This window comes from Petromyzon marinus, chromosome 56 (genome assembly GCF_048934315.1).
Source record: "Petromyzon marinus isolate PM22_M1 ecotype Great Lakes invasive population chromosome 56, UKy_Petmar_22M1.pri1.0, whole genome shotgun sequence".
Classification (NCBI taxonomy): Eukaryota; Metazoa; Chordata; class Hyperoartia; order Petromyzontiformes; family Petromyzontidae; genus Petromyzon; species Petromyzon marinus.
This window is the reverse complement of record NC_133722.1, coordinates 9758173-9782620: the sequence shown is the minus strand read 5'-3', so window position 1 is coordinate 9782620 and position 24448 is coordinate 9758173. Positions and strand designations below refer to the sequence as shown.

Here is a 24448-nt window from a genome sequence, read left to right as displayed (position 1 = left end):
CACCTCACAGCAGGTCACCTCACAGCAGGTCACCGCACAGCAGGTCACAGCACAGCAGGTCACAGCACAGCAGGTCACCTCACAGCAGGTGACGTCACAGCAGGTCACAGCACAGCAGGTCACCTCACAGTAGATGACGTCACAGCAGGTCACAGCACAGCAGGTGACCTCAGCAGGTCACAGCACAGCAGGTGACCTCACAGCAGGTCACCTCACAGCAGGTCACATCACAGCAGGTGACGTCACAGCAGGTCACCTCACAGCAGGTGACAGCACAGCAGGTCACCTCACAGCGGGTCACCTCACAGCAGGTCACCTCACAGTAGGTCACCTCACAGCAGGTCACCTCACAGTAGGTGACGTCACAGCAGGTCACAGCACAGCAGGTGACGTCACAGCAGGTCACCTCACAGCAGGTCACCTCACAGCAGGTCACCTCACAGCAGGTCACCTCACAGTAGGTCACCTCACAGCAGGTCACCTCACAGTAGGTCACCTCACAGCAGGTCACCTCACAGCAGGTGACGTCACAGCAGGTCACCTCACAGCAGGTGACGTCACAGCAGGTCACCTCACAGCAGGTGACGTCACAGTAGGTCACCTCACAGCAGGTGACGTCACAGCAGGTCACCTCACAGCAGGTCACTTCACAGCAGGTCACCTCACAGCAGGTGACGTCACAGCAGGTCACCTCACAGCAGGTGACGTCACAGTAGGTCACCTCACAGCAGGTGACGTCACAGCAGGTCACCTCACAGCGGGTCACCTCACAGCAGGTGACGTCACAGCAGGTCACCTCACAGCAGGTCACCTCACAGCAGGTCACCTCACAGCAGGTCACGTCACAGCGGGTCACCTCACAGCAGGTGACGTCACAGCAGGTCACCTCACAGCAGGTGACGTCACAGCAGGTCACCTCACAGCAGGTGACCTTACTTCTGTTTCCGATTCTCGCACCGCTCCACTCTGGAATTTCCTCCCACCACCGTCTCTCTTCCCAAATTCTTGTAATGAATAAATAAATAAATAATATTGTTCGACCCGAGAAGCGTACACGTGTGTGTACACGCACCGATAACAGTGTCTGTTGTGTACTCATACGTGTACACACACTGCCTGTGTGTACTCACACGTGTATACACACTGTGTACTCACACGTGTACAAACACTGTCTGTGTACTCTCACGTGTACACACACTGTCTGTGTACTCACACGTGCACACACACTGTCTGTGTGTACTCACACGTGTACGTACACACTGTCTGTGTGTACTCACACGTGTACGTACACACTGTCTGTGTGTACTCACACGTGTACGTACACACTGTCTGTATGTACTCACACGTGTACACACACTGCCTGTGTATACTGTTGAAGCAAGTGCTGTTAGCGAGCACCTATGAATGCCGGAACGGTACGCATCGGGGTGGGTGGCCAGCACCACGCCCGGCCGCCTTTGTCTCCCCAGTGGCGATGTTTACACACCGCTGGCACCGGTTAACTAATTCGAGGCCGAGTCGACCTAGGGGAGGCGCGGGACCGGTTCGGACATCCGTCACCGACGTTGGCCGCGAGCGGCAATCGAACTCGGCCCGTCGGGTTCGCCGCTAACACGCTAGCACGGTAGCACGGTAGCACGCTAACACGCTAGCACGGTAGCACGCTAACACGCTATCACGGTTGCACGGTAGCACGGTAACATGCTAGCACGGTAGCACACTAACACGCTAGCACGGTAGCACGGTAACACGCTAACACAGTAACACGCTAGCACGCTAACACGCTAGCACGCTAACACGCTAGCACGCTAACACGCTAACACGCTAGCACACTAACACGCTACCAAGGTAACACGCTAGCACGGTAACACGGTAACACGCTAGCACGGTAACACGCTAGCACGCTAACACACTAACACGCACACACGCTAGCACGGTAACATGCTAGCACGGTAACACGCTAACACGTTAGCACGCTTACACAGTAACACGCTAACACGTTAGCACGCTACCAAGGCAACACGCTAACACGCTAGCACGCTAACACAGTAACACGCTAACACGCTAGCACGCTAACACGCTAGCACGCTAACACGCTAGCACGCCAACACGGTAACACGTTAGCACGCTACCAAGGTAACACGCTAGCACGCTAACACGCTAGCACGCTAGCACACTAACACGCTACCAAGGTAACACGCTAGCACGGTAACACGCTAACACGTTAGCACGCTTACACAGTAACACGCTAACACGTTAGCACGCTACCAAGGCAACACGCTAACACGCTAGCACGCTAACACAGTAACACGCTAACACGCTAGCACGCTAACACGCTAGCACGCTAACACGCTAGCACGCCAACACGGTAACACGTTAGCACGCTACCAAGGTAACACGCTAGCACGCTAACACGCTAGCACGCTAGCACACTAACACGCTACCAAGGTAACACGCTAGCACGGTAACACGGTAACACGCTAGCACGCTAACACGCTAGCACGCTAACACTCTAGCACGGTAACACGCTAGCACTCTAGCACGCTAACACGCTAGCATGGCAACACGCTAGCACGGTAACACGCTAACACGCTAGCACGCTAACACGCTAGCACGGTAACACGCTAGCACGGTAACACGCTAACACGCTAGCACGCTAACACGCTAGCACGGTAACACGCTAGCACGGTAACACGCTAACACGCTAGCACGCTAACACGCTAGCACGGTAACACGCTAGCACGGTAACACGCTGCCTCACCCGGTGGCCGGGTGAGGCGGCGGCGGTGGCGGCGTGCGACCTCGGGGGCCGTGGACGGTTGACGGTGGTTTTTATTTTTGTTTTTGTGGAAGCGACTTGCCGGGAAGGGACGCCGGCGAGTGGCGGCGAGCGGCGGTGGCGAGCCGATGGGAGCCGGCGATAGCTTTCTCGCTGGCCCCACCGCCGGACGCGCGCGAACGTGCCGCGGGCCGACATCGCGGCGGCGACTTGTGGCAAGCTAGGTGCCACTTTTGAGGTTTCTCGCGCGAAGCGTCGCAGGCTCGCTGCCGGCAGACGGTCACGGGACAGTCCCAGGTGCCGCGGGGTCGACTGGCCGAGACGACCGGCAGATGCACCGCTGTTGCCGCCTGCGTTTTAGCCGCCCGTCGCTCCGCTCGTTGTTGTGAGCTTCGCTCCTCTGCGTTCCGCCGTTGTTGGAGGGCGACTGCCCGGTAGCAGCAGCTTCCTTCGCGAGCCTCCTCCTCCACAGAGGCCGATCCTGACACCGTCGGTACCGGTTATCGGCAAGTGCACTCAGCTCCACATCCTCCTGCACCACATCAGTTCATCGCTTCTCGAGCCTGCACTGTGTCCGTTTCGCCCAAATCTTTCTCGCCGGCAAACGAAAAAAACTGCTTTGGCGTGCGGTGGCTGGGCACGCGAGTTACGTGACCCAGCCAACGCAGCCTCGGCTGCCGTAGGTGCTCACCGATGGGACTGTGTCCAGATCTTTCGAGGATTTTGTGAGCTCCTAAAATCCAGTCTGGTTAAACCCAGGATGGCTCGTAGGCAGGCAGGCCCAGCCTGAGCGTTTCAAACCGGCGTAGACGTTCCTGCAGAGGGCCGTACGTTTCACGAGCATAGGGAAGGGGGGGCATAAGAGTAGCCGAGAAGTCCCGTCACTTCATACGGAGCGATAGACCAGGTAGCATCCACACGGCGTGAGACAGCTGATGGAAAGACAACGCCACTCGACTGATTCGAAGTGAGACATCTGTTGCCCAACTGGAGCTGGTCACAAGCACACTGCCCAGCTACGAAAACATCTCCACTGTACAATGGAGGATCTTTTTTTGGGTTAAGTCGCGTAAAATATGAATGTGTCGTTAAACCCGCCACCACCCGACACAGCCAATTAATTAGTAAGGGTTGTCACGTAAACAGAACGTGGCCAATTCGTTATTACTACAACACTAGTGAGTAGTGTAGTGTGTAGTGTAGTGTGTAGTGTAGTGTATAGTGTAGTGTATAGTGTAGTGTATAATAGTGTATAGTGTAGTGTATAGTGTAGTGTATAGTAGTGTATAGTGTAGTGTATAGTAGTGTATAGTGTAGTGTATAGTAGTGTAGTGTATAGTGTAGTGTATAGTGTAGTATACTAGCACAGCACTAACCGGGTGTGTGTTGGAGAGCCAAGCCACAACATGTACCATCTGAGTACGACGTTTCGCCAGTAATCACAACTAGCTTCATCAGGCGACAGCCACATTTTATGGAGAAGTCCTCGTTCTTGAAATCGAGGCGTAGATGTGATGACGTCACTTGTGCGTTATTTTCGCGGCCTAACCCCAGAAAATTGAACCTGGATTATGGATGATGTTGGTTCGCTAAAGCCCACGTGTTAAATCTCCACTCTCTCCACAACTACTGCCCCATGAGTCATGGGGCAGTAGTTGTGGAGGGGGTGGAGTATTTTGATGACGTGAACTGCCCATGCAGGCGCCGAGTTCTTGTTGGGCTGCTGGTGAGGCCCCCATCTCTCGGTGCCAGGTTCGGGGGCAGCAGTCTCCAACTCCTCAGAGTGAGCGGCAATCAGCAGATCGTCAATGTACGTAGCATGGTTGACCAATTGGGAGCCATCCCTTGACCGCAACCAGGCATCGATCAGCCTTGCATTGCATCTGTACCGGATGGAAATTCCTCTGGTAAAAAGACAAAGATCCCCAGTGTAGCCTTAACAGACTGTTGGGGCAAGTGCTGTTAGCGGGCAACCTCTGAAGGCCGGCACGGCACACGAGGGGGTGGGTGGCCAGCACCACGCCCGGCCGCCTTTGTCTCTCCCGTGGTGATGTTTTACACACCGCACCAGGTACTCATTTGAGGCTGAGTCGACCTAGGGGAGGCCCAGGACCGGTACAGTTAATCGTCACTGTTGTTGGTCACTGTAAGGGGGATTCGAATCTCGGGTTGCCGGGGTTCGAAGCGCAGCGTAGCGCTAACCGCTACACTGACGCAACAACAACAACAACCACCGCCATTCACCCCTGAGTGGCTGTGACGTCACCACGGCGCTTGTGCCAGGCTACGTGCACTTTCAGGCCACGCGTGCACACGCACGCACGTGACCCCCCGCGGGTGTCTCGCGGTGTTGGTTCAAGCGGTGCCGCCGCTTCAGCACCGGTGTCAACTGGCCCCTCGCTCACACTCGTTCAGCGGCAGCAGCAGCAGTAGCCGGCCCAGCCACCCACCCACTTAGCCACTCTGCCCACCCACCCACCCACTTAGCCACTCTGCCCAGCCACCCACCCACTTAGCCACTCTGCCCAGCCACCCACCCACTTAGCCACTCTGCCCAGTCACCCACCCACTTAGCCACTCTGCCCAGCCACCCACCCACTTAGCCACTCTGCCCACCCACCAACTTAGCCACTCTGCCCAGCCACCCACTTAGCCACTCTGCCCACCCACCCACCCACTTAGCCACTCTGCCCAGCCACCCACCCACTTAGCCACTCTGCCCAGCCACCCACCCACTTAGCCACTCTGCCCAGCCACCCACCCACTTAGCCACTCTGCCCACCAACCTGCCCACTCGCTCGCTCCCTCGGCAGCCAGCAAGTCTACCCACCAACACGGCCACACACACACTCGCTCACTCAACAACCTACCTGCCTACCCAGCCAGCCACTCGCTCACTCAGCAGCCAGTCCACCCACCCACCGACTCAGCCACTCACTCGCTCGCTCGCTTGTCTATTCACCAATTCACGCACCACCCATCTAACCGCTCACTCGCTTTGCCTGCTCGCCCACTAATTCACACACTTGTTCACTCACCCAGACGGTCATTCACCCAGCCAGCCACTCACCCGCTCACTAACTACCCACCTACACACTCACCAACACACCGACCCAGCCAACCATCCACCGACCAATAATAATGACAAGACCGTAAATGAAATGAGATGAATCAGTTATTTCATCATCGGCCTTGATGATGCTTCTCGACTCCGGTCATCCTCGCAGCGGCAGCGGCTTTTAGCTGCTGGCCATCGAACAACGGCGGTGGTCACCGCATCGTCGCGCCGCGCTTTCAGACGCGCTTCTGCGGCCGTCTGGAACGCTCTTCCCTTCCGATATCAGGAAGCCAATTTCATCATCTAGATTGAGAACTCATTGCTTTGGGACCCGATAAGCACGTTTGGCTACGTACGGTGCGAAAGCAGCTCAACACACGTACAAAGACAAAGATCCCCCGTATAGCCTTTAACAGACTGTAGGGGCAAGTGCTGTTAGCGAGCACCTATGAAAGCCAGAACGGCACACGAGGGGGTGGGTGGCCAACACCACGCATCAGGTACTCATTTGAGACTGAGTCGACCTAGGGGAGGCCCATTACCGGTTCGTCCCCTCACTTGCCCACCCACTCACTCGCCCACCCACTGGCTCACCCACTCACCTACTCACTCGCCCCCAAACTCGCTCACACACTCACTCGCCTATCCACCCACCGACTCGCCCACCCTCCGCCTCACCCACTCGCCCTCTCGCTCATCCACCCGCTCACCCACCCACTCACTCACCCACCCACCCACTCACACGCCCACCCACCCACTGGCTCACTCACCCACTCACCCACCGACCCACTCACCCACCCACTCGCTCACCCACTCACCCACCCACTCGCTCACCCACTCACACACATCCACCCTCCCACCACCACCACCAAAATGTATATTTGGGGCATTAAAAATGGGACCACAACTGTTGAGTGACATTCGCGTTGCTATTGGCAACTTACCGCTGCAGAAAATCGGTCACACTTATCGAACGGTTGGGACGAAACTTGGAGCCGTCAAACAACAAAAAACGTGCGCTAAAAGTACGAGTCGAGCTGTCAGTGCCTTAGCAGCCGGGGCGCATGCACCTCCCCTCCCCTTGTGACGTGCGGTTACGCATGACGTCGTCTCGCGACGTCACGTGTAACGCGTCACGCGACGTCATCTCGTCGGTTTGAAGTTTCAAGAGACCGTCGCTAACCGAGACACTCGTCGGTTGGGCGCTCCTGGGGCCCACGTGCTCCTGGGGCCACGTGCTCCTGGGGCCACGTGCTCCTGGGGCCCACGTGCTCCTGGGCCGCACGTGCTCCTGGGGCCCACGTGCTCCTGGGGCCCACGTGCTCCTGGGGCCCACGTGCTCCTGGGCCCCACGTGCTCCTGGGGCCCACGTGCTCCTGGGGCCCACGTGCTCCTGGGGCCCAGGTGCTCCTGGGGCCCACGTGCTCCTGGCCCACGTGCTCCTGGGGCCCACGTGCTCCTGGGGCCACGTGCTCCTGGGGCCCACGTGCTCCTGGGGCCCACGTGCTCCTGGGGCCCACGTGCTCCTGGGCCCCACGTGCTCCTGGGCCCCACGTGCTCCTGGGCCCCACGTGCTCCTGGGCCCCACGTGCTCCGTGGGCCGTCGTTCTTGCCGGTTTCACTTGGGCCTGCGCGTGGGACATCTCGAGCGGTGTTCGATTCCAGAGGCGGCCATCTCATGCGCTTCGTCGCTGCGCCGGTCAACGGCGGGGGTGGGGGGTGGGGGCCTTTGGTCACTTTTCATCATCCAGTAAGCAGCCGGGGGCGAATTGCCTCGTTTCAAAATGTGATTGGATGCGGTCGTGATGCCCATGACCTCCAGATACAAACAATAACGCTGTTAGTCAAGGGACCATTTTTTGTCGTGGGTTTCCGAATGAGTCGTCCGCGGAAACTGCGGTGCTCGGCAAAGGCTTGGCTCCTCTACGTGTGCCTTGTGAATGTCAGTTTTATAGCCCTTCTAGAATAGGTCGACTCAGTCTCAAATGGGTACTTGGTGCGGTGTGTAAACATCGCCACTGGAGAGACAAAGGCGGCCGGGCGTGGTGCTGGCCACCCACCCTCTCGTGTGCCGTGCCGGGCTTCATAGGTGCTACTCGCTAACAGCACTTGCTCCTACAGTCTGTTAAGGCTATATGGGGGATCTTTGTCTTTGTGTGTGGGGGTGTAGGTGTGTGTGTAGATGTGTGTGTGTGGTGTGTGTAGGTGTGTGTGTGGGGGTGTAGGTGTGTGTGATGTGTGTGTAGATGTGTGTGTGTATATAGGTGTGTGTGTGTAGGTGTGTGCGTATGTGTAGGTGTGTGTGGGTGTGTGTGTGTGGGTGTAGGTGTGTGCGTATGTGTAGGTGTGTGTGGGTGTGTAGGTGCGTGTGTGTAGTCTGTGGTGTGTGTAGGTATGTGGTGTGGTGTATGTAGGTGTGTGTGTGGTGTCTGTGGTGTGTGTAGGTGTGTGTGTGTGGGGGTGTAGGTGTGTGTGTGTAGGTGTGTCTGTGGTGTGTAGGTGTGTGGTGTGGTGTGTGTGGTGTGTGTAGGTGTGTCTGTGTGTGTGTGGTGTCTGCGTGTGTGTGGTGTGTGTGGGTGTAGGTGTGTGCGCGGGGGTGTAGGTGTGTGTGGGTATGTGGTGTGGTGTATGTAGGTGTGTGTGGTGTCTGTGGTGTGTAGGTGTGTGTGTAGGTGTGTGTGTGGGGGTGTAGGTGTGTGTGGTGTGTGTAGGTGTGTCTGTGGTGTGTAGGTATGTGGTGTGTAGGTGTGTGTGTGGTGTGTGTGTAGGTGTGTTTGTGGTGTGTAGGTGTGTGTGTGTGGTGTGTGTATGGTGTCTGTGTGTGTGGTGTGTGTAGGTGTGTGTGGTGTGTGTAGGTGTGTCTGTGGTGTGTAGGTGTGTGTGTGGTGTCTGTGTGTGGTGTGTGTCGGTGTGTGTGTGTGTAGTGTGTGTGTAGGTGTGTGTGTGTAGGTGTGTGGTGTCTGTGTGTCTGTGGTGTGTAGGTGTGTGTGTGTGGTGTCTGTGTGTGGTGTGTGTGTAGGGGTGTGTGTAGGTGTGTGTAGGTGTGTGGTGTCTGTGTGTCTGTGGTGTGTAGGTGTGTGTGTGGTGTCTGTGTGTGTGTGTGGTGTGTGCGCAGGGGTGTAGGTGCGCGTGTGCGCGCGCGTTGCCTTGTGTTTGTGTTTGGCGGCAATGTATTCTTAATGCCAGCCGGGGTCATCACCCACATTGGCTGTTAGTGCCACTCGACTGGATTCAATTTGCCGTGCGCGCTCGGAGCGGCGGTGGCTCTCGGAGTCGTCGCGAACCTGCGACGACTCCGGGTTCCATCGCCCGCCCGGGCGGACCGCGCCCCGTGGCGATGGGCGAGCCGGTCCTGCGTCTCCCCCTTAGGTCGACTCAGCAGTCGGCCGAGCGAGCGAGCGAGCACTCGACCCGTTACAGTGCGGGTGTCGTCGCCGGCGTTACAAGCCGTGCCGACGGCTGGCCAAGTTTGGTATTAGCGGTGGCACGGGTGGAGGGCGTGGGTGTGTGTGCGTGTGTAGGTGTGTGTGTGTAGGTGTGTGTGTAGGTGTGTGTAGGTGTGTGTGTGTAGGTGTGTGTGTAGGTGTGCGTGTGTAGGTGTGTGTGTAGGTGTGTGCGTGTGTAGGTGTTTACGCGTGTAGGTGTGTGTGTGTAGGTGTGTGTGTGTAGAGGTTTGTGTAGAGGTGTGTGTATGTAGGTGTGTGTGTGTAGATGTGTGTGTGTAGGTGTGTGTGTAAATGTGCGTGTGTGTGTAGGTGTGTGTGTAGGTGTGTGTGTAGGCGTGTGTGTAGAGGTGTGTGTAGTGGTGTCTGTAGGTGTGTCTGTAGGGCTGTGTGTAGGTGTGTGTGTGTGTAGTGGTGTGTGTAAGGCGGTCGGGCGTGGTGCTGGCCACCCACCCCCTCGTGTACCGTTCCGGCCTTCATAGGTGCTCGCTAACAGCACTTGCCTCTACAGTCTGTTAAGGCTATACGGGGGATCTTTGTCTTTGTTTGTATGTAGGTGTGTGTGTGTCGGTGTATGTATGTAGGTGTGTGGGTGTGGGGAGCGGTGGTGTAGCGGTTAGCGCGTTGCGCTATGAACTCGGCAACTCGAGTTCGATTCCCGCTCACGGCCAACACCAGTGACGATTCTCTGAACCGGTCCTGGGCCTCCCCTAGGCCGACTCAGCCCCAAATGAGTACCTGGTGCTCGTTAACAGCACTTGCCCCAACAGTCTGCTGCAGGCTACGCGGGGGATCTTTGTTTCGGTGAGTCTCGTTGTCCGCACGGTGTCTGCTCCATTGGGATGTTTGACAATCGCTCGTCAGATGGATCGCAGTCCTCTCCTCGGGGGGTGGGTGGGGGGTGGTAGCCGAGGTTCCAGCTCAGCGTGTCCGTGTCCGTGTGCGTTAGTCCCCCGCGTTTGTCTCGGGCTGAGCCGTGCGGAGGTGAGGTCGAAGCCAGATTTCCGACGAGAATAGCGAGCCGGGGGGTGGGGGGTCGGATGGTGACGCTGGCTGCGGGAGATGTGGGGGGGGGATGGAGGATTGAGGGAAGGGGCAGGGGTAGGGGCGGCGTGACCGTCCGTGAGCGGCAGGGAGTTTGATTCGCGTTGGGACGTTGACCGCGGCGCCCGGGGTCAACAGGGGCCTGGGTCGTGCGGCCGGCCGCTGGGTCACGGCAGTGGCCGTCTCGCCGTTTTTCGTGTGCGGGTTGAGAAAGTGTCACGGGCAAGCGGGCCTCGAAGAGACGCCGCGCGGCTCCGGAACTTTGCAGGTTTTGCCGAGCGCTGGCCCTGCGCTAAACTTGACTTGCATGGTGAACTGGGCTCCCATGGTAAGCTGGAACCCCATGGTAAACTGGAATTCCACGGGAAACTGGAATCCCATGGTAAACTGGAATTCCATGGTAAACTGGACTCCATTGGAAAACTGGACTTCCATGGTGAACTGGGCTCCAATGGTAAACTGGAACCCCATGGTAAACTGGAATTCCACGGGAAACTGGAATCCCATGGTAAACTGGAATTCCATGGTAAACTGGACTCCATTGGAAAACTGGACTTCCATGGTGAACTGGGCTCCAAGGGTAAACTGGAATTCCACGGTAAACTGGAATTCCACGGGAAACTGGAATCCCATGGTAAACTGGAATTCCATGGTAAACTGGACTCCATTGGAAAACTGGACTTCCATGGTGAACTGGGCTCCAAGGGTAAACTGGAATTCCACGGTAAACTGGAATTCCACGGTAAACTGGAATCCCACGGTAAACTGGACTCCATTGGAAAACTGGACTTCCATGGTGAACTGGGTTCCAATGGTAAACTGGAAATCCATGGTAAACTGGAATTCCACGGTAAACTGGAATCCCATGGTAAACTGGAATTCCACGGTAAACTGGACTCCATTGGAAAACTGGACTTCCATGGTGAACTGGGCTCCAAGGGTAAACTGGGATTCAATGGTTAACTGGACTCCAATGGTAAACTGGAATTCCATGGTATACTGGATTCCATTCGTAAACTGGACTTTCATGGTAAACTGGACTCCCATTGTGAAGTGGACTTCCATGGTAAACTTATTTTGATTTACCGACCCCCTCGTGTCGGCAGTGGTGGTGGTGTTGTCGTCATTGGTGAGTGTGGGAGGGAGGGAGGGTGGAGCGAGCAGGGAGCCTGTGGAGAGAGAGGGGCGGGGGGTGGCAGCACGGCAGGTGAAGAGTGGGGGGTGGGGGGGTGGGGAGGGCACCGTGGAAATGGCGCCGGGTGGAGGAGCCGGACTAATCATGGGAGTCGTGCTAATGACAAACACGTGTGTGTGTGTGTGTACACGTGTGTGTGTACACGTGTGTGTGTGTGTACACGTGTGTGTACACGTGTGTGTGTGTACACGTGTGTGTGTACACGTGTGTGTGTACACGTGTGTGTGTACACGTGTGTGTGTGTGTACACGTGTGTGTGTACACGTGTGTGTGTACACGTGTGTGTGTGTGCACGTGTGTGTGTGTGCACGTGTGTGTGTGTACACGTGTGTACACACACACACGTGTACACACACACGTGTGTGTGTGTACACGTGTGTGTGTACACGTGTGTGTGTACACGTGTGTGTGTGTGCACGCACGCGTGTTTTCTGCGCTTACGAACCCGGCGACGACTTGAGTTCGATTCCCGCTCGCGGCCAACGCCAGTGACGATGATCTGAACTGGTCCTGAGCCTCGCCTAGATCGACTCAGCCTCAAATGAGTGCCTGGTGCGGTGTGTAATCGTCGTCACTTTGGGAGACAAAGGCGGCCGGGCGTGGTGCTGGCCCACCCACCCTCTCGTGTGTCGTGCCGGCCTTCATAGGTGCTGCTTGCTAACAGCACTTGCCCCTACAGTCTGTTAAGGCTACACGCCCCCAATAATAGACAGATGTTGGTTGTGTCGGCAGAAAGACAGGCAGGCAATATTAAACAGCCACGGTAGCAAAGAGATGTTACACAGGAGGTCGTGGGTTCGATCCCGACCCTGACGCCTGCTGCTGTATATTTGGAGTTTGCGTATCTCTCTCATCATCATCACGGTGGCTAGGAGATGTTAACTACCTCGCCTGGTATACAGGAGGTCGTGGGTTCTGTCCCGACCCTGACGCCTGCTGCTCTATATTTGGAGTCTGCGTGTCTCTCTCTCATCATCATCACGGTGGCTAGGAGATGTTAACTACCTCGCCTGGTACACAGGAGGTCGTGGGTTCGATCCCGACCCTGACGCCTGCTGCTGCTGCTGTATATTTGGAGTTTGCGGTGTCTCTCTTCTCGTAGTCGCGTGGATTTTTCTCCAGGTCCTCCGTTTTTCCCCTCCACATTTAGAACCGACATCGCCACGCGTTTAGAGTGTGTGGGCTGCCGCTATAAATCCCCACACGATGACGAAGATGATGATGATAATAAGCCATCACTTCGTTGAGCCGTCATCTGTGATGGCCAGGTCGCTTCTGAAAAAGATCGACACAGCAGCTCAGTGGGGCCTTACCTGGTAAAATAAAAAATAGTTAATAGTTCTAACTAGCGGGACATGCAGAGGGTTGGACAGCCAAACGACGCACGATGGCAGATCCCCAGCGGATAGACAAGACGGACAACCACGGACAAACGTGGGACTTGAGAGGTGGAGCTGTGGACGGACCGGTCCATTGTGATCGCCAGGGAGTCTGGAGCGAACCACTTGAGTAGGAGGGGGGGGTTCAGAGGTCATGACGAATTATGCACCGATATAGGGGGGATGTGGAAACAGGGTTCAGATGGGGTCGGGGGGAGGTTGGGGGGGGGTGCAGATGGGGGGGAGGTGGAGGGGGGGGTGGAAGGGGGGGGGGGAGATAATGGGAGGAAGGAGAGGGCAGCAAGGAGAGATGGGTGAGGGCAGAGAGGGATGACTCGGGGAGATGAGAGAGCGAGACAGAAGGATGTGGACGGGAGACAGTTGCAGACAGACTGAGAGAGAGACAGAGGGAGAGACTGAGAGAGAGACAGAGATAGAGAGGCAGACAGAGAGACAGACAGAGAGACAGACAGAGAGAGAGAGAGAGACAGAGAGACAGACAGAGAGACAGAGAGAGAGACAGACTGAGAGAGAAACAGACTGAGAGACAGACAGAGAGATACAGAGAGACAGACAGAGAGACAGACTGAGAGAGAGACAGAGAGAGACCGAGAGAGAGACAGACTGAGAGACAGAGAGACTGAGAGAGAGACAGAGAGACTGAGAGAGAGACAGAGGGACTGAGAGAGAGACAGACAGAGAGACAGACTGAGAGAGAGACAGAGAGACAGACAGAGAGACAGACTGAGAGAGAGACAGAGAGAGACAGAGAGACATACTGAGAGAGAGACAGACTGAGAGACAGACTGAGAGAGACTGAGAGACAGAGAGACATATACTGAGAGAGAGACAGAGAGAGAGACTGAGAGAGAGACAGAGAGACTGAGAGAGAGACAGACTGAGAGAGAGACTGAGAGAGACAGACTGAGAGACAGACTGAGAGAGACAGTTGCAGACAGATTGAGAGAGAGACAGACTGAGAGACGGAGAGACAGATAGAGAGAGAGACTGAGATACAGACAGAGAGAGAGACAGAGAGGGAGACAGAGAGACAGACTGAGAGAGACAGACTGAGAGAGAGACAAAGAGACAGACTGAGAGAGAGACAGAGAGACAGATTGAGAGAGACAGATTGAGAGAGACAGAGAGACAGACTGAGAGAGAGAGACAGTTGCAGACAGACTGAGAGAGAGACAGAGAGAGAGACTGAGAGAGAGAGACAGAGAGACAGACTAACAGAGAGACAGACAGAGAGACAGACTGAGAGAGAGAGACAGACTGAGAAACAGACCGAGAGAGAGACAGAGAGACAAAGAGAGAGACAGAGAGGCTGAGGCAGAGCGAGAGAGGCTAAGACTCCGGGAGGCAGAGAGACACAAACGACAGAGAGACACGAACGCGCTGACAGACAGACAACAGAGAGACAGTGAAACGGCAAACTTAAGACAGCGATGATGAAGCGAGCAAAGACAGAGAGAGACGCACACATACAGACGGCGACAGGAGTGGAACACACACACACCGAGACACACACACACAGAATCTGCTACTTGTAAACAAGGACGACATTTATGATGTGGCAGAGAGAGACCCGCACATAGTGAGGCACAGAGAGACATCGGCAGAGAGACATCGGCAGAGAGACACGAAATCACAGAGACATGCAGAATCACAGCGAGGCAGTGAGGCACAGAGAGACATCGGCAGAGAGACATCGGCAGAGAGACACGAAATCACAGAGACATGCAGAATCACAGCGAGGCACTGAGAGATACAGACTCACAGAGAGACACAGACTCACGGAGAGACAGAGAGACACAGACTCACGGAGAGACACAGAGAGACACAGACTCACAGAGAGACAGACTCACGGAGAGACAGAGAGACACAGACTCACAGAGAGACACAGACTCACAGAGAGACACAGACTCACAGGGAGACACAGACTCACGGAGAGGCAGAGAGACACAGACTCACGGAGAGACACAGAGAGACACAGACTCACAGAGAGTCACAGACTCACGGAGAGACAGAGAGACACAGACTCACAGAGAGACACAGAGAGTCACAGACTCACAGAGAGACACAGACTCACAGAGAGACACAGACTCACAGAGATACACAGACTCACAGAGAGACACAGACTCACGGGGAGACACAGAGAGACACAGACTCACGGAGAGACACAGTGAGACACAGACTCACAGAGAGACACAGACTCACGGAGAGACACAGACTCACAGAGAGACACAGACTCACACAGAGACACAGAGAGACACAGACTCACAGAGAGACACAGAGAGACACAGACTCACAGAGAGACAGAGACTCACAGAGAGACACAGACTCACACAGAGACACAGAGAGACAGACTCAAGGAGAGACAGAGAGACACAGACTCACGGAGAGACACAGAGAGACACAGACTCACAGAGAGACACAGACTCACAGAGAGACACAGACTCACAGAGAGACACAGACTCACAGAGAGACACAGACTCACAGAGAGACACAGACTCACCGGGAGACACAGAGAGACACAGACTCACGGAGAGACACTGAGACACACGGAGATTCAGAGAGACAGACTCGCAGAGAAACACAGAGAGACACAGAGATACAGACTGACAGAGAGACACAGACTCACAGAGAGACACAGACTCACGGAGAGGCAGAGAGACACAGACTCACAGAGAGACACAGACTCACAGAGAGACAAAGACTCACGGAGACACAGAGAGACACAGACTCACAGAGAGACGTCGATAAGGGAGAGCCGGATACTTGGAGAGAGGAGGACATGCGTGATGTGGAGCAGGCAGAGAGAGAGAGAGTGCCGTGTGAATTTTCAGAAAACAGAGAGAGAGAGATTTTTTTTTTTAAACGAGAACGACAGAGAGGGGCTGCACTGTAGGCGACCCCCACAAGCTCTCTCTCTCTCCTCTTCACTGGGGGTGTGTGGGGGTCTGTGGGCCGGGCTGGGATGGAAATTCGTCACGGGATACAGAGGCGTTTTTCTGCCCCGCGAGCGGGATAGCTGGCTGGGCGAGATGAGCGGGCTGCAGAGGGGTGGATGGGTGTATGGTGGGATAGCGGGCGGGATAGCTGATGGGATAGCGGAAAGCTAGCTAGTAGGACAGCAGGCGGGATAGCTAGTAGGACAGCAGGCGGGATAGCTAGTAGGACAGCAGGCGGGATAGCTGCTGGGTAAGATAGCTGGTGGGATAGCTTGGATGAGAGCTCGTGGGATATAGCTGGTGGGTGGGACAGCCGGTGGGACAGCTGGTGGGATAGCTTGGATGAGAGCTCGTGGGATGTAGCTGGTGGGTGGGATAGCCGGCGGGACAGCTGGCGTGTGAATGTTCGTGCAGAACACATGACACGTGTCCGAGAGGTGGGAGGGAAGCGGGAGGGAGGGAGGGAGGAAGAGGGACAGAGAGGGGACGAGGAGGGTGGGGTGAGCGGGAGGGAGGGAGGGAGGAAGAGGGACAGAGAGGGGACTAGGAGGGTGGGGTGAGCGGGAGGGAGGGAGAGAGCCTCAGGGAAGAGGGGGAGAGAGGGGAAACGCTGGACAGAGAGAGAGCTAGCAGGAAGAGGGATGGAGGGGGGGGAATGTGTCGGGGAGAGTGAGAAGGGGGTGGGAGGAGAGAGAGGAAGAGAGAGAGGGGGGGGGCGTGCAGCTTGTCCCAGGCCTCGCCCCTCGTACGAGGAGGCCCTGACGTGATGGTGGTGACTGGAGCAGAGCGGAGCAGAAGTTTTGGCGAAATGAATGGCCGCGAAAACGCTCCCCTGTTCCCAACAAGAAAACTAAAAGCTGCAAAGCTGCGTTACGTTTTAATTTTACCGGGGTAAGGCCCCGCTGAGCTGCTACGTAGCTTTCTTTTGTTCAGAAGCGACCCTGGCCGTCCCAAATGATCGCTGGACGGAGCGGGCTGATTGTCGTCAAGTGGAAATCGACAGCGGCAGCCAAATCCTCTGAAACGCGTGACGTCGATTCTACATTGGGGGTGGCGGGGAAACCGGAGGACCCCGGAGAAAAATCCACGTGAACCACGGGGAGAGAGAGGCAGAGGCACGCAAACTCCAAATATACTGCGCAGTCTACTGTGATCAAACCCACGACCTCCTTTGTACCAGGCGAGGTAGTTCACATCCATAGAGGCGGTGCGGGGCCAAGGGGGCAAAACATAACGTGTGGGCCCCCCACGCCTTCAAACCGAACCGAAGTGTTACATCCTGACAGCGTGACGTCGAGGGGCAGCGGGGGGGGATGCCCCCCCCAAAGCGCAGGGCCCGGGGCGATCGCCCCGACTCTCCGTTCATCCACCCCCCCCAGCTAAGGGACGGCTCTGGCTGCAAGTCCCCCAGCGTGCCGCTGCCGCTGATGACCCTTTGACCCCCGGCACTGCCACGCCACCGTTCGGTGCCGGGGGAGAGGCGACAGAGCGGAGTCCCCGTCTTGGGGGGGGCACAGCGGAGCCCCCGTTTTGGGGGGGGGGCAGAGCGGAGTCCCCGTCTTGGGGGGGGCACAGCGGAGTCTCCGTCTTTGGGGGGGCAGAGCGGGGCCCCCGTCTTGGGGGGGGTCAGAGCGGGGCCCCCGTCTTGGGGGGGGGCACAGCGGAGCCCCCGTTTTGGGGGGGGGCACAGCAGAGCCCCCGTTTTGGGGGGGGGCACAGCGGAGCCCCCGTCTTGAGGGGGGTAGAGGACGCTTCACTTGGGATCTCCTCGTAACCTCGAAAACAAGAAGCCAAGTGGCTCAGTGTGGGCCTTGCCGGGTAAACAATAAAATAATAAAAACGTGTTTTTAGTTTGGTCAACGTGGATGTTGTTCCCTCAACTTAAAAAAAAACGATAAACTATTTTTTTTTATTTCACCAGGTAAGGGCTCGCTGAGCTGAGTAGCTCTTTCTGATTTCCATCGACGCGCTGTGCGAGCGTGCGACGTGGCCTGGTCGAGAGTCTCCCGGGGGGGGGGGCGGGGTGGGGGGGGGTCACCAGAGGAGCGGAGTGGCGGTGCTGCGGTTAGCGCGCTGGGCTGTGAACCTACCCCCACCGCCTACCTCCCGCCCTAACCGAGTTTGATTCCAGTCCGTGGCCGACCTTCGTGGTGAGTGATAGCAGAACCGCTCCCTGGGACCCCCATGAACCAACATTCCCGGTGGAAAGGCCCTCATCCAGCAGTGGATTGACCACCAGCTGTAAACGTAGCATTACCGTCCGTGTGGGTGTTGTTGTTGTTGTTGTCTTAAGCAGTGGTTTGTTTATTTCACGCGCGTTGCGCGGGGTGTATGTACTGTATGCTGAACTTCTTTCGCACCATACGTAGCCAGCCGAGCTAATCGGAGGTGCGAGGGGAAGGACAAGAAACGAAATAAATGGGTTTGTCAGTCCAGATGATGATGGTTCAAAAATGCGCAGCTCCCAGTGGCTTCCTAATATCGGAAGAGCGTTCCAGACGGCCACAAAAGCGCTTCTGAAAGCGCCGCGCGACGACGATGGGGTGGGCCGCCGCATTTGTTTGATGACTTCGCCATCACCGCCGCTGCTCCTGCTGCGGCGGCGGTGGTGGCGGTGGTGGCGGTGATGGCGGCGGTGGCGGTTATGACGGTGGCGGTGGTGGCGGTGGTGGCGGCGTTGGTGGCGGTTATGAGGGTGGCGGCGACGGTGGCGTTGGTGGCGGTGGTGGCGGCGGTGGCGTTGGTGGTGGCGGTGGTGGCGGTTATGACGGTGGCAGTGGCGGCGATGGTGGTGATGGTGGCGGCGGTGGCGGTGATGGCGGCGGTGGTGGCGTTGGTGGCGGTGGTGGCGGCAGTGGCGACGGTGGCGGTGGTGGTGGCGGCGGCGGTGGTGGCGGTGTAGCTCTTTTTCAGAAGCGACCTGGCTATCACAAATGACAGCTCAACCGAGTGGGATTATCGTCACGTGGACATTTATAGCAGCAGCCAAATGCTCTAAACGCGTGGTGACGTCAATTCTAATTGTGGAGGGGGGAAGACCCGGAGAAAAATCCACGCGACCACGGGGAGAGAGAGACACGCAGACTCCAAATATACAGCAGCAGCAGGCGTCAGGGTCGGGACTGAACCCACGACCTCCTGTAGACCAGGCGAGGTAGTCAACATCTCCTAGCCACTGTGATGATGAGAGAGAGAGACACGCAGACTCCAAATATACAGCAGCAGCAGCAGCAGGCGTCGTCAGGTGGCGTCGTGGCCCATGCCCGCGAGTGAGCGAGCTGCGCTGGCATTTCCGACGCCGTCCTCCGGCGCCTTGTTGCCGTGAGCCCTCGTCCGAGACTCGCCCGCCTCTCCCGCCCACCAAGTCGCACCCCCCCCCACTCCTATCCCCTCGCTCGCCCCCCCCCCCACGCACCCCCCTCCTATCCCCTCGCTCGCCCCCCCCCTCCACCATCATCACCGCTCGCTCCACCTCGGCGCGCGCGCGCCTCCACGCGCATACGGAGACGCGCGGACACACGCACTGACACACGCACACAAAAGGCAAAGATCCCCCGTGAAGTCTGTGACAGACTGTAGGGGCAAGTGCTGTTAGCGTGTAGCACCCTGTGAAGGCCGGAACGGCGCACGACGGGGTGGGTGGCCAGCGCCACGCCCGGCCGCCTTTGTCTCCCCCAGTGGCGATGTTTACTACACACCGTACCAGGTATTCGTTTGAGGCCGAGTCGACCTAGGGGAGGCCCAGGACCCGGTTCGGCTATTTCGTCACTGGCACGCACACCCAGGCGTACACACACACACTGTGTGCACACACACGTACACACACACAGTGTGTGTGTGTACGTGTGTATACACACACACACTGAGGTGTGTGTCTCGAAGCAACCCCCGTCACCTAAACCCCTCACCCCCCATAGCCCCCCCTTACCTCCCCCATCACCCCCCCATAGCTCCCCCCTTACCTCCTCCATCACCCCCCCATAGCCCCCCCCCTTACCTCCCCCATCACCCCCCATAGCCCCCCCCTTACCTCCCCCATCACCCCCCCATAGCCCCCCCCTTACCTCTCCCATCACCCCCCCATAGCCCCCCCCCTTACCTCCCCCATCACCCCCCCATAGCCCCCCCCTTACCTCCCCCATCACCCCCCCATAGCCCCCCCTTACCTCCCCCATCACCCGCCCTCACCTCCCCCCACGTGTTCCAGGGCGTGCCCTGTGCTTCCTGTGCCCCCACCCCGGTGCCCCCCTCCCTCACTCCGTCATCTGTGTCACGTGTTGCCACCTGTCCCGGTTTTTTGTTTCTCCCCGGCATCTTAGTTGTTTTTTTTGTCGTGAGACAGCCGAGAATACCGATGACGGTCGCGGTGTAACGCGCGGTCGTAGTAGCAGTAGGAGGATTTCGCGAACAGTCTCATCCAAAATGAAGTCTTTCTTTTCAGTTAGATCACGTGAATATAAATGTGTCGCGAAATCCCCCACCACCCAACGCAATAATAACACACTTGCACCAGGCAGGACGACGCAGTCGCACGGTTAGCGATCACCCCTCTTTGTATCTTCCCATGACAGGACCGCTAACTGTGAGGGGTAGGCGAGGTGACAACCCCTAACCGTGAGGGGTAGGCGAGGTGACAACCCCTAGCCGTGAGGGGTACGTGAGGTGACAACCCCTAGCCGTGAGGGGTAGGCGAGGTGACAACCCCTAGCCGTGAGGGGTAGGCGAGGTGACAACCCCTAGCCGTGAGGGGTACGCGAGGTGGCAACCCCTGGCCGTGAGGGGTAGGCGAGGTGACAACCCCTAGCCGTGAGGGATAGGCGAGGTGACAACCCCTAGCCGTGAGGGGTAGGCGAGGTGACAACCCCTAGCCGTGAGGGGTAGGCGAGGTGACAACCCCTGGCCGTGAGGGGTAGGCGAGGTGGCAACCCCTGGCCGTGAGGGGTACGTGAGGTGACAACCCCTAGCCGTGAGGGGTACACGAGATGACAACCCCTAACTGTGATGGGTACGTGAGGTGACAACCCCTAGCCGTGAGGGGTAGGCGAGGTGACAACCCCTGGCCGTGAGGGGTAGGCGAGGTGACAACCCCTGGCCGTGAGGGGTAGGCGAGGTGACAACCCCTAACCGTGATGGGTAGGCGAGGTGGAAACCCCTAACCGTGAGGGGTAGGCGAGGTGACAACCCCTAGCCGTGATGGGTAGGCGAGGTGGCAACCCCTAGCCGTGATGGGTAGGCGAGGTGACAACCCCTGGCCGTGATGGGTAGGCGAGGTGACAACCCCTGGCCGTGAGGGGTACACGAGGTGACAACCCCTAGCCGTGAGGGATAGGCGAGGTCACAACCCCTAACCGTGAGGGGTAGGCGAGGTGACAACCCCTAACCGTGAGGGGTAGGCGAGGTGGCAACCCCTAACCGTGATGGGTAGGCGAGGTGACAACCCCTGGCCGTGATGGGTAGGCGAGGTGACAACCCCTAACCGTGAGGGGTAGGCGAGGTCACAACCCCTGGCCGTGAGGGGTAGGCGAGGTGACAACCCCTGGCCGTGATGGGTAGGCGAGGTGACAACCCCTAGCCGTGAGGGGTAGGCGAGGTGACAACCCCTGGCCGTGATGGGTAGGCGAGGTGACAACCCCTAACCGTGATGGGTAGGCGAGGTGACAACCCCTGGCCGTGATGGGTAGGCGAGGTGACAACCCCTAACCGTGATGGGTACGCGCGTTCGGTGAAGGCCTTGCCTGCACCACGTCGTCCGTGAAGGTCGTTTGACCATACTTCACCACGCTGGTGACGGCGGTGATCAGGACCGATTCAGATATCGGGGTCGGGATCGAGCCCACGACCTCCTGTATACCAGGCGAGGTAGTCAACATCTCACCAGCGCGCCGAACTCGCAGCAAGAGAGAGGTCCTGGGTTCGATTCCTGACTCGGGCGTCCATCTGCCTGTGGGGTTTGTCCGTCCTCTCTCTCACTCCCCCAGCTCTGCGTGGGGGGGGGGCTTCCTCCGGCTTCACCAGTTTCCTTCCATGGCTATGAAGCTATGAAAATAAAAACACAAATAAACACGTGACTGGGTGTTGGTCAACTAATCCCGTTGACCGTGGTGGTTGTGTGTGGTTGACCGTGGTGGTTGTGTGTGATTGACCGTGGTGGTTGGTGGTTGTGTGTGATTGATCGTGGTGGTTGTGCGTGGTTGACCGTGGTGGTTGGTGGTTGTGTGTGATTGACCGTGGTGGTTGTGTGTGATTGACCACGGTGGTTGTGTGTGGTTGACCGTGGTGGTTGTGTGTGGTTGACCGTGGTGGTTGTGTGTGGTTGACCGTGGTGGTTGTGTGTGGTTGACCGTGGTGGTTGTGTGTGGTTGACCGTGGTGGTTGTGCGTGGTTGACCGTGGTGGTTGGTGGTTGTGTGTGATTGATCGTGGTGGTTGTGCGTGATTGACGGCGGCGGTTGTGCATGATTGACCGTGGCGGTTGTGCGTGGTTGACCGTGGCGGTTGTGCGTGGTTGACCGTGGTGGTTGTGTGTGGTTGACCGTGGTGGTTGTGCGTGGTTGACCGTGGTGGTTGTGCGTGGTTGACCGTGGTGGTTGGTGGTTGTGTGTGGTTGACCGTGGTGGTTGTGCATGGTTGACCGTGGCGGTTGTGCGTGGTTGACCGTGGTGGTTATGCGTGGTTGACCGTGGCGGTTCTGCGTGGTTGACCGCGGCGGTTGTGTGTGACTGACCGTGGTGGTTGGTGGTTGTGCGTGGTTGACCGTGGTGGTTGTGTGTGACTGACCGTGGTGGTTGTTGCGTGGTTGACCGTGGTGGTTGTGCACAGCGCTCCCGGTGCGGCTGTCCACCGTGGGTGCGGCCGAGGCCTCCGACTCGGACGATGAGGACCGGCTGCTCATCGCCGAGGACGAGCCGTCGCCGCCGGCAACGCCGTCCGGGGGCGACGGCGCCGCCAGCGCCGACGATGGGGACGGCGTGACGCACGGAGGTAGCTGTGGTGCTGCCGTGCGGCTGTGCGGCGGTGCGGCTGTGCGGCGGTGCGGCTGTGCGGCGGTGTTTCATAATCGCGTGGTTGTGCGATTGCACGATTGCACGCTTGTCTCGTTGCGTGAGCGTGCGCGTACGATGTCATCGTTGTTGTGCGGCCGATGCGACAGACAAGGACGCGGAGGCTGGAGCCGCTGCCTCGCTCTCGGACGACGCCAGTGGCACGGACGGCAAGGCGCAAGCCGGTACGTGGCACTGCTGACGATCCCTTATGCGGGCGAAACCAGTCTTTCAGAAAATATTGCGCAGGGTAATGGTGCCACGATGATCTCTTTTTCAGAAAGCAACCTGGCCATAAATGATAGCTCAACGAAGTGGCTTGTCGTCGCGTGGAAATTTAGAGCAGTCATACACTCTGAACGCACGGCGATGTTGATTCTCAATGTGGAGGGAAAAACCGGAGGAGCCGGAGAAAAATCCACGCGACCACGGGGAGAGAGAGAGAGAGAGAGACACGCAAACTCCAAATATACAGCAAGTGTCAGGGTCGGTAGCAAACCCACGACCTCCTGTATACCTGGCGAGGTAGTTAACATCTCCTGGCCACCGTGGTGATGATGAGAGAGAGAGACATCGCAAACTCCAAATATACAGCAGCAGGCGTCAGGGTCCGCATCGAACCCACGACCTCCTGTGTACCAGGCGAGGTAGTTAACATCTCCTGGCCACCGTGGTGATGATGAGAGAGAGAGACACGCAAACTACAAATGTACAGCAAGTGTCAGGGTCGGTAGCGAACCCACGACCTCCTGTGTACCAGGCGAGGTAGTTAACATCTCCTAGTCACCACGGGTCCCCCATACAGAGTGACCTGGCTACACCGCACTGGCGATCCCCACTAAGAGGGCAGCCATGCAGGGTGACGGCACCGCCCTCGCGCACGGCCGTCGTGCCGCGTGACGCGGCCACACCACGCCGACGTGTGAAAAAGAGCTTTACGGCTCATCGGATTCCTGCGGCACGACTGAATATTCTGATTCTGTGCAGGCGGGAGGGAGGAGGATTCTGCGGCGACGGCGGCGACGGCGGCGGCGGCGGCGGCGGCTGGGCCCCTAGGCGGGCGGCCCGGTGAGGACGGCCTCTCGGAGCTGCTGGGCCGCAGCGACACGGCCGTCGTGTACCCCGAGGACCCCGAGGACACGCCGCCCCGGCGTGGCACGGCCGCCGCCACCGCCGCCGCCGTGCAGCAGAGGCAGAACGGTGAGCTTATAGAGCGTGGTGAGCGTGGTGAGCGTGGTGAGCATGGTGAGCTTATAGAGCGTGGTGAGCGTGGTGAGCCTATAGAGCGTGGTGAGCGTGGTGAGCGTGGTGAGCTTATAGAGCGTGGTGAGCGTGGTGAGCGTGGTGAGCATGGTGAGCGTGGTGAGCATGGTGAGCTTATAGAGCGTGGTGAGCGTGGTGAGCCTATAGAGCGTGGTGAGCGTGGTGAGCGTGGTGAGCGTGGTGAGCTTATAGAGCGTGGTGAGCGTGGTGAGCCTATAGAGCGTGGTGAGCGTGGTGAGCCTATAGAGCGTGGTGAGCGTGGTGAGCGTGGTGAGCTTATAGAGCGTGGTG

The 24448-nt window shown here is 57.8% G+C and overlaps 1 protein-coding gene across 1 annotated transcript in view; it reads left to right on the top strand.

Annotated features, from left to right (window-relative positions):
- LOC116954665 (uncharacterized) overlaps positions 1 to 24448 on the top strand; it is an 88506-nt gene that overhangs the window by 40730 nt on the left and 23328 nt on the right. The window contains exons 3-5 of the mRNA XM_076052428.1: positions 22674 to 22835; positions 23005 to 23079; positions 23882 to 24094. Coding sequence (XP_075908543.1) covers positions 22674 to 22835; positions 23005 to 23079; positions 23882 to 24094 — 450 coding nt within the window. The remainder of the gene's footprint in view (positions 1 to 22673; positions 22836 to 23004; positions 23080 to 23881; positions 24095 to 24448) is intronic.